An 11239-nucleotide genomic window follows, 5' to 3' on the forward strand; every position below is an offset into this window, starting at 1 on the left:
ATATAAGTGCACTTTTTAAAAACATTCTGAAAATTACATTTTATTCTTGATTTTAGGGTATGTGCAAAATCCCAGTTTCTTTAAAGCTGGAAGTTAGGTGGACAAAATATGGGTCCTTGGTGAACCCACAGGCACAGATAGTGGATGTGGTGGAGAATATCGCCTATGCTTCTTTCCCTGTAAGTATCTGTAGCTCTTGATATATCAGATAAATATTTCATGCTTAGACAGAGTACAACCGCTGAATATTTTACGCAGTGTAAGGAATCTGGGCACGTCTGACTGTACAATGTGTTTTGTTCACAGATTAATCTGGAAGGTGGAAGTTTTCTACAGATCTCTTCCTCTGTGACTTTTGTAGATGTCTCACAGCCAGCAAGTCCTGGTTACAAAGCTCAGCCCACCATTGATGCAAAATTGCCCTTTGATTTCTTCCACCCATTCTTATAAATACACTGGTAAAACATTACTTGTTTCTCTGGCTTACGTCTTCACATAATAATTGGCTCTGTAAATGATTGGGCAGTTTCTTGCCTTCTGGTGTTTTAACATTTCTGCAGTAAAACAGAATGAGGCAGATTTACCATTGAAAATGCACCAGTTTTTGGTGCAATTTGCACCAACTGGCTTTCATACTTTGAACTGCATTTATCAGACACTTTTCTAACCTTTTATGCTGAATGTGACAAAGGGGTGTGGCATATTAGAAATGGGAGTGGCTTAAGTGCGCCTCCGTGCGCCAATTTATAAGTGGTGTAAACTTTAGGGCCCTTTACACTGCCCGCTGTTCGGGCATATTGCTAATGTGCATTCGTAAAAAAGCTCGTTAGCGATAATCTGCCGGTGTAAAGGTGCAGCCGATTACCCAATGAACGAGCTAAACATCTGGTAATAGGATCATTTGTGTGGACACCTAAATCATCGTTTGCGGACAGAAGATCGTTCCGTCTAAACAGCCTCTGCTGCCAGAAAACAATGGTTCTGTATGGGGACGAGTGATGACATTAGTGATCGCTCCTCTCCGTACTGGGGAGGAGATCTCTGCATGTAAATGCATCAGTCTCCTTCACTGACGAGCAGGAGTTGCCAGGAAGGAACACTTACTTCCCGACAATCCTCGATACATCAGGCCATGTAAAGGGGCTTTTGGCCTAGTCTAAAGATATGACAGATTTATCATCAAGCATCAGTCAGTGTGATAAATCTGGAGCAGTTTAATGGTCCTTTCAGACGTAGAGATGATCTGGCAGATTATCAGGAACGAAGCAGACAATCCTGATATCTGTCAGATGATCGGTGGAGATGAGGGTTTTATTTACATGCAACAATCACCTGTATCACTGTATGGGGACAAGCGATCAACATAACGTTAACTTTTCCCCATAGAGAATCATTTATTCCTGCACAGCAGATGGTTCTTAAAAGTCCCTTTTAGATGGGACGATACAGCAGGCGATTGTCTGCAAGACATCGTTCCTTCCTGGTGATCGCCTGCTCGTCAGCAATGGAGACCGCTGCTATTACATGCTGCCATCACTCATCCCCATACAGACTCATTGTTTTCCGGCAGCAGAGCGCGTTTACACAGCACAATCTGCTGCCAGCAAATGGCGATTTTTGTGTCCGCACGAGCGTTTCACTCGTTCATCAGGTAATCAGCGGCACCTATAAACTGCCAGATAATCGCTATCAAGCGTTCCTCTGAACACTCATTAGCGATTATCTGGCAGATTCTAGGCCTGTGTAAAGGGCCCTTTATACAACAAGATCTACTGCACAGGAACGAGGATTTTCAGTGCCAGGAAAATAACAGGATCACCCAATGAACAAGTGTTTGCCTGTTCATCAGGTGCCCGCCAGCACCTTTTACACAGGCAGATGATTGGGAACGAATGTTTATGCAAATGCTCATCCCCAATCATTTGCCTGATAATCGGTCTGTGTAAAAGGACCTTAAGACTGCCAGTCTGAGCTTACAGTGTCTTACTTTTAGACACTATTAGTAAATCCGCCCCAAAGTTTGCGGTATACACAAAAGTGATTTACAGGAACGTGAAACCTAGAAATAAATGGTAAAATAAACCACAGATAAACTTGCTACACAATCTGCAAAACTTTCCATATGTGCCTATGTTATGTCTTGTAGAAAACCTGCATTCAGTGGATTACTTTTAATTAACAGTGATTATTGGGCCTTTTAAGGCCTCTTTCACACTTGCGTTGTCCGGATCCGGCGTGTACTCCATTTGCCGGAGGTGCCCGCCGGATCCGGAAAAACGCAAGTGAACTGAAACCATTTGAAGATGGATCCGTCTTCAAAATGCGTTCAGTGTTACTATGGCAGCCAGGACGCTATTAAAGTCCTGGTTGCCATAGTAGTAGTGGGGAGCGGGGGAGCAGTATACTTACAGTCCGTGCGACTCCCGGGGCGCTCCAGAATGACGTCAGAGCACCCCATGCGCATGGATGACGTGATCCATGCGACACGTCATCCATGAGCGTGGGGCGCCCTGACGTCACTCTGAAGCGCCCGGGGAGCCGCACGGACGGTAAGTATACTGCTCCCCACTACACTTTACCATGGCTGCCAGGACTTTAGCGTCCTGGCAGCCATGGTAACCATTCAGAAAAATCTAAACGTCGGATCCGGCAATGCGCCGAAACAATGTTTAGCTTAAGGCCTGATCCGGATTAATGCCTTTCAATGGGCATTAATTCCGGATCCGGCCTTGCGGCAAGTGTTCAGGTTTTTTGGCCGCAGCAAAAAGCGCAGCATGCTGCGGTATTTTCTCCGGCCAAAAAATCTTCCGGTCCGGAACTGAAGACATCCTGATGCATCCTGAATGGATTTCTCTCCATTCGGAATGCATTAGGATAAAACTGATCAGGATTCTTCCTGCATAGAGCCCCGACGATGGAACTCTATGCCGGAAGAAAAGAACGCAAGTGTGAAAGAGCCCTAAGGGGTTTTCCAGTGTCCAGATGTTGATGAGCAATCCTCAAGATAGGTCATCAGTATCAGATCATCGGGGGTCTGACTCCTGCCACTCCCTCCGATTAGCTGTTTTCGCAAACAACATAATGGACGGAATGCTGCATTTACTTTGTTAGTGGCCATGCTGCGTTACTGTAGCTCTAGTCCCATTCACTTGGAGCTTAGCTGCAGCAAGCCAGCATGGCCACTACACAGTGGATGGAGCTGTCTGCTTTTGACTCAGCTGACTATGTTATTTCCAATGCCAGTGGCTGCCAAAAAAGACCGACTGATGGTGATAGACCCCCAGTGATCTGATGTTGATAGGTCATCACAGAAATGCGTCTTCTCTTTCAGATTGATCTTCTGTATCAGCAATGAATGGATAATACATATGGAAGAAAATGAGGTCACTAATAACCAACTAGCTTGAATATGGACAAATATCTGAAGATAGTTCTACAAAAAGACTTTGCACTGTTGAGAGTGAGGCCTAAGACCGCATTCACACAGTCAGTGTTTGGTCAGTGATTTCCATCAGTGATTGAGAGCCAGAAACCAGGAATGAGGCCTACACAGACATAAGGTATGAGGAAAAGATCTGCACCTGATCTGTGTTCAGACCTGCACCTGGTTTTGGCTCAAAATCACTGATGGAAATCACTGACCAAACACTGACTGTGTGAAAGCAGCCCAATTCACACATCAGTGATTTTCATAAGTGATTGTGAGATAAAATCAGGTGCGAGTTAAAAACACAGAACAGATGCAAATCTTTCCATTCTATCTTCTTTGTGCAGGCTGGAAATCACTGACCAAAACACTGACGTGTGAACTAGGCCTTACTAGTCTTCTGGAAACGATAAAGAACCCGCACCTACCCTTTGCATTTGCTTGTTATAAATAACAGTAGGATAGACTCCAGTCCTGACATCATTCATGAAGAGTAGTGCAGACAAGGACCTGCTTGAAGATTAAGAATTAATTTTGTATCAGTCACTTCCATCTTAACCCCTTAGAGGCCATGGTAATTTTGGAGACTTTTTTTTTGGATGAGTAATACATTTTAATGGCACAATTTGGCGTCTTACACAACTCTAAAAACATTATAGGGTGAAACAGAAAAAAAGGGCAATTCTGCCATTGTCTTTTAGGGTTTTTGTTTTTACGATGTTCATTGCGCAGTAAAAATTAGATGAAAAGCATATTCTGCAGGTCAGTACAATTATGATACCAAATGTATATATTTGTTTATTAGGTTTTACTGCTTTTAAGGAATTAAAAGCAAGGGGGGGGGGGGGCATGGCTAGCAGCCGACATGAGCGGACGCGTCTGAACATCGCTCCGGCTCCTGATCTGCATCCTGTTTAATCCTGCACGCGGACATCATCTAAAAAGTCCTCAGTACGGTGCAGAACAGGGGGGGAACTTACCGAACATAACCATGAGCCCCAGCAAAGCACAAGCTGCGGCGGAGCGCTTAAAAGAATAGAATGGGGTACGGTCTGGCAGTGGTGTGGTCTACATTTGGGTCAGTATGCTGTGTATTATTCTAACTTTACATGGTGGTTAGGTATGGCATGGTGTTATGTTGTGTCCGTGTAGGTCTAAGTGTCAGTAATGCTGGTACTGTGATCTCGGTATACTGTGGTCAGAGTAACACCCTATACATGCACTGATTATACTACCCTTGGATATATATTTTTGCACTTGCACTTTATATAGATGAATTAAAACTACCATACACCTGAAGCCTTTGAGATTTTAAATGTTCTTAATTATGTGAAGCCAGATTTTTGTAATTTTGAAATATTTAATAAAAAGATGATTATTTGAATGTATATTCAGTGGTGGAGTTGCGGTATTTGAAAACTTTGATCCATATATTTTTGAGTATTAGTTCCAATTATTTTGATATTGGGTTGATACATAGAAGAAGAAATATTTATTGGTTGCTTAAAAGAATATGCCCGACAAGAGGCCCGAAATGGCGCCGCTCCCGCTGCCACACCGCACGCTCAACACCCTCGCGGGCAAGCGGCTCAGCAGGCGAACACTGCAGAAGCGCCTGAACTCACTCTGAAAGAGGTATATGAACAGCTCATGTCTGCAATGCTGTCATGTCAGACCTACAAAGATAGAGGAGGTGAGAGTGGATCTCTGCCTACTCAGGCAAGATGTACAGCAACTTAGAGAAAGGGTACGAGGTGCAGAGGAAAGAATCTCTGATTTAGAAGACCTCACGCGACCCTTACCAGCAAAGATTCAAAATCTAGAGGGATCAGTTGCTCTATGGAGACAAAAGTGCGACGACTTTGAAAACCGTGCCAGGAGAAATAATGTTTGCATAGTGGGCATGCCTGAAAGAGCAGAGGGTTCTGATCCATCCACTTTCCTGGAGAATTGGTTTAAAGCTACTTTTTCGGAGGCGGCCTTCTCCATGGCGTACTCGGTAGAGAGAGCCCATAGGGTTCCGGCACGACCACCACCACCCGGTGCTCCTCCTAGACCTCTAGTGGCACGCATGTTGAATTGGAGAGATAGAGACCTTATTCTCAGCCAGGCAAGAATCAAGCACTCTATAATGTTTGAAAACGCAAATATTTCACTATTCCCCGATTTCTCGGCCGAACTCCAGAAGAAGAGGGCGACCTTTGTATCCGTAAAACGGCGCCTTCGTGACCTGAACTTACTATATGCAATGGCGTATCCAGCTCGCCTACGTGTGACAGAGGATGGGAAATCGCACTTCTTCAGTGACCCGAAAGAAGCAGATGACTGGGTGTCCAGGAAACTGCGCAGGACACCGCCGACCTGAAGTCACTGGACTTAATTATCCTTTCTTCTTTACCTTCATTTGACTTGAAGAAGAGGACTCTTCCATCAGAAGACACTTACCGCTAGTTCCTTATTATAGTTAAAGGAAATCCGCCAATGCTGATTTTTTTTTTAAACGTTATCCACGGTCGGTTCAGAGTGAGTCGCAATGCCTTTGGCAGCAGCTACTAATAATTTGTCAGCTTAATGTATAACACACAAGGAGCCGGTCAGACGCCTGCATAGATTTTGAACAACCTGAACTATGCAGGTCCCTGATCACATAGCCACAGGGAGATTTATCTCCCATTACTGTTGTTTCCATCACAATGTTATAATGTTTTGGATAAGGCAAGATGTAATAATAGAATGTACACTCTCTGGAAAATCTGGGAGCAGGTTGCACTCACATAGTCTTAATGATGTTCTGAACATCCTGGAAAATATAGACTGACCGCACTATGGCCACCCTGTAATGTCCTGGAATGTGTGAGGGATGGGTAATCCGGGAAAAAGAATTGCAATATTCTCACATATCCGTAAATATAACCTGCATGCCCTCGGCCTACAAGAAACCTATCTGACAACAGACACAGCTGGCAGAATCAAAAAGCCTTGCGTACAATGGATGGAAAATGCCTTTAGTAACTCACACTCCAGAGGGGTTTCATTACTAGTGCACCGTACCATTACCGTACCAGCAAGTTTTGTAGTTCAATATCCGCATGCCAGGCTGCTATGTATGGGAGACCTTAACATGGTAGTGAACAACCAATTAGATAGATTTTTTGCTGGGTCCACATCCGTTTCACAAAACACAACCACCGCCTTATCCACTTGGATTGAGGAAATGGGATGGATGGACCTCTGGAGGGAAAAACATCCAGATCTTGTAGAGTACTCATGTTTCACCCCCTCAAGACGGGCGTTATCACGAATAGATTATATGATAGGCACTCCCAACATTTATATGGACCTAACAGACATCTTTTATGGCCCTCAAGGTACTTCAGACCACGCACCGGTGATGGCCAAATTTAATGTACCAAACACTACATACTTCCAACCTAAAATGAGATTACACCACTTTTGGCTTGCTCTCCTGACAAACAATGACAGAGTACCAGACCAATTTAGGGTGTTTCTAGAGTTACACGATGAAGAATCAAATACTCTGCTATTGTGGGACACTCTGAAAGCATATCTTAGAGGTCTCAAATCCTCAATCTCATACATAAAAAAAGATACACAGTGGAAAGAGAAGGCACTGAGTATTAGTGTCAAGGAATCGGAAACCCGGTTCACCTCTGACCCTTCTGAGGCAAACTGGAGGGATTGGTTACAGAAGGGGAGATTATATATGATTCATCTTAAGGAAAAAAGTAGCAGTAAATTGTTCTTTAAACAGCAAGCATTTGAGATGGGAGATAAAGCTGGGAAGATCCTGGCCCATATTGTTAATAAAAACCGGTTCTCCGTATACAAACCTTTGACGGTACCATACAAGTAAGTACAGAAAGTATAACGGCAGGTTTTCGTGAGTTTTACCAAGTCCTATACCAATCTAAAGTATGTTATGCAGACAATGAGCTAGATAATTATCTTGAGGAAGTAACACACCCTCAGCTTGCCACTAGTGCTAGAGACACACTTGAGGAGGACATAACATTAGAATAGATACAAGAAGCTGTCAGAGGCTTAACAAATGGGAAGTCACCCGGGCCAGATGGGCTCCCCCTAGAAGTTTATTCTAAATATATAGATATTTTGGGACCACAATTATACGAGATGTACAGAGCGGCTCAACAAATAGGGGAGCTCCCAATTTCTCTATATGATGCTTCTCTAGTGGTACTGTTGAAACCAGACAAGAACCCACTGGATTGTGCGTCGTATAGGCCCATATCCTTATTAAATCTTTTTGCTCACAAAAATCCTGGCCAACAGATTAAATAAAATAATACCCAACATCATTCATGAGGACCAGACTGGATTTATTCTTGGTCGCTCGATATCCAATAATATTCGCAGAGCATAAATCATAGCACAAATAGGAGTACAAAACAGCAGACAATGGGCTATGGCATCATTTGATACGGCTAAAGCCTTGGACTCCTCAGAGTGGCCGTACTTGATGGGGATTCTGAAAAGTTTGGCCTTTGGAACAGCGTTCCTTAAATGGATCCAAATGATATATAAGAAACCCAGGGCCCATAGACTGATAAATGGTAATGCCTCATCCTCTTTTCCACTGGAGCAGGGAACGAGACAGGGATGCCCTCTCTCACCCCTATTGTTTGCTATTGCCATAGAACACCTAGCCCTTAGAATACGTAGATATCTTGTATTTCAGGGGGTGGTGATGGACGACCTTATATTATTCATGAGCGCAGTGGAGATCACATTACCAAGGGCAATAGATCTTCTAGAGAAATTTGGACAGTTCTCAGGATTACACATAAATTGGACTAAGTCGGCACTCATGCCTCTCTGGCAGACTACCTGGCCTGCGGTTTACCATAACCTTCGGGTAGTGGAGCACGTTAAATACTTTGGCATTTTTATTACTAAAGACCCGAAAGAATCTTACTCCCAAAATATTGCTCCTATAGAAACCTTTTTCACCAATAAATGTAAGGTATGGAAGACCCTTCCCCTGTCAATAATGGGAAGAATAAACCTCATAAAAATGATCCTACTGCCTAAGGGGTTATACTTATTGGAACATGCATGTACCGCGATATCCCACAGTTTCTTTGATCGTGTTCACTCCCTGATGGTTAACTTTGTCTGGGGGGATGCTAGACATAAACTTGCACTCACAACACTGCAAAGATAAAAACAACAAGGAGGAGCGGCATTACCAAACTTCCACTTATATTTTTTGGCGGGTCAATTGAGAGAGTTATCTTCATGGGTTACAGGAGAGTCGCATCAGAATGCGGATTATCTACAATATTATCTAGTAATTTCCTCATTGTGGCCAGTCCTGGAGAATATCGGTTTAATCTCTGGGCGTGCGTTGCAGATACATAGGTTGCCTCACCAGGTGTGGAGGGATGCAAAACTCCATCAATACAAAGATTAGGCAGACGTTATACCACTATGGAATAATCCATTGTTCTCACATTTACAAAACATTGAAGGGATAAATATCATCTGGAAAGAGCATGGAATAACCACACTACGAGATATTTATCAAGATGGAGCTCTCCGATCCTTTTCTCAACTTCAGCAACAATTTGGATTTTTACGCTCCCAATTTTTTTGATATTTACAAATAAGACATGCCCTCAGGGAACAATTCAAGAACAGTGTAAGAGCTATATCCTCATACCCCTGATTAGGAATTAAGTCACAGGGACCCAAAGGAATAATTTCTGCACTTTATACACACCTTTTGGGGAATCACATGTCGTCACAACCACTGATGGCTGAAACTAGTTGGAGGTGGGACATTCCTCATCTTACTGCAGAAGACTGGTCAGAGGCACTAGAGGCCACTACAAAAGTCTCACCCTCTATAAACAATAGACTCATACAATTATTTATACTGCAAAGGAGTTATTTAACTCCCACCAGGCTGCATAAGATGGGCAGGATGTCTCACTCCAGGTGTCTTAGATGCGCACACGCAAATGTTGATTGTTGGCATATGATGTGGGATTGTAGTTATATCAGATTGTATTGGCAGGCAGTGTTTGATGTACTTTCAACCATGGGCGTAGGACCTATACCATTGTGCCCCAAGGTGTGCTTATTGGACATATTAGATGAGGACGGGTGGACACACTACAATAAAATATTTTTGGGAGAAACCCTGTTCCTAGCTCGACAGGTTATAGCTCTTAAATGGATGGCAGACGACCTGCCTACAATAGGGCTTTGGAAAAAGTTAGTAAATCAAGTGATACCTATAGAGCATGTGATGTTTATACATAGAAAATGACCTCAAAAATTTCTGAAAGTATGGGGCACTTGGTGTGAACGCCATTGACACTGCCTAACAGTATCTCAATACCTGATATTTAGCCCTATAGTAAAAAAAAGACAGCCAATACACGCCTTTGTAGCATTCACCTGCTTTATTGTATTGTATTTGTACTGCATAAAATGAACAATGATGCTCTTACACATAAACATATTTATCATTGACTGGAATAACTATTGTTCACGTCCTTCATGTATAGTATATTGACAATATTGTACGATTGTATCTGTACTGATGCCTTGACTTGTTACTTTTCAATGAAACGAGTTTAAAAAAGCAAGTGGCGTATCTTCAATGAAGACAGACCACAGACTGCTATAGAGCGGGCGGGTAGGGGGGGGGGGGGGGTCGCATTGCAAAGACATTATAATAGCTTCTGTTACACTGTATAAATTCTTATGAATTGAGCTCTCCCTAGTGGTAGCTGCAGGCATCCAGCTTTGTAATATGTGAAGTGAAGCTGGAGAATTTATCAATGTATTTGTAGTTGTCTGCTGTAGGGACTCGTTAAGGGTGCATTCACACATCCGGCCGGCACACCCCATAGAACTGCCTATTCTTGTCCACAATTGCGGACAAGAATAGGACATGTTCTATTTTTTGTGGAGCCGTGGACCGGTAGTTCGGGGCGGCAGCCCGTAAATGCGGATGCGGACAGCACATTGTGTGCTGTACGCATATTTTCTGTCCCCATAGAGAATGAATGGGTCTGCACCGTCCCGCAAAATTGCGGAACGGATGCGGACCCATTTGCGGATGTGTGAATGGAGCCTTAATGTATGACTGCACTAATGCTCTTGGATAAGATAAGATACGATTGCATAACTGGTCAGACTGGACTCACATGACACAGCAGCCTATAATCAAAAGGTTTAAATTGTATGGATACAATAGAGCTGGGAGGGAACAAATGACATTGCTAGAATATTGCTGGAGAGCTAGCATACGTATTAAAAGCAATGCTGGAGTGCTAAGTGTTTGCTACAGTGCTGCCCATAATTATTCATACCCCAGGCAAATTTTGACTTAGTTACTTTTATTCAACCAGCAAGTAATTTTTTGACTGGAAATGACATAGGTGTCTCCCAAAAGATAATAAGACGATGTACAAGAGGCATTATTGTGGACAAAAAACATTTCTCAGCTTTTATTTCCATTTGAGCAAAAAATACAAGATGTTCTGCACTGTGGAAAATCTCAGAGGACGTGGTCGTAAGCCAAAAGTGACACCTGTGCTGGCCAGGAGGATAGTTAGAGAGGTGAAAAAGAATCCAAGGATCACCACCAAGGCCATCCTGGTGAATCTGGGCTCTGCTGGTGGCAATGTCTCAAGGCAGACAATCCAACGGACACTGCACAATGCAGACCAAGGAGGACGCCACTTCTCCAGATAAGGCACACAAAAGCTTGGCCTTTGCAAAAGCTCATCTGGACAAAGAAGAAGACTTATGGTCTTC

General features: G+C 43.3%; 1 protein-coding gene across 3 annotated transcripts in view; it reads left to right on the forward strand.

Annotated features, from left to right (window-relative positions):
- Positions 1–11239, forward strand: part of TCTN1 (tectonic family member 1) — a 66529-nt gene that overhangs the window by 26651 nt on the left and 28639 nt on the right. For 2 of the 3 annotated variants that reach the window (XM_040416084.1, XM_040416086.1), the window contains 3 exons: positions 57–179; positions 307–458; positions 3332–3582. In XM_040416084.1, the coding sequence (XP_040272018.1) occupies positions 57–179; positions 307–450 (267 nt within the window). In that variant the 3' untranslated portion in view covers positions 451–458; positions 3332–3582. Of the gene's footprint in view, positions 1–56; positions 180–306; positions 459–3331; positions 3583–11239 lie in introns of those variants that run through there. The other variant, XM_040416085.1, reaches the window with a different exon arrangement.

This window comes from Bufo bufo, chromosome 2, assembly GCF_905171765.1.
Source record: "Bufo bufo chromosome 2, aBufBuf1.1, whole genome shotgun sequence".
In the NCBI taxonomy this organism is placed as follows: domain Eukaryota; kingdom Metazoa; phylum Chordata; class Amphibia; order Anura; family Bufonidae; genus Bufo; species Bufo bufo.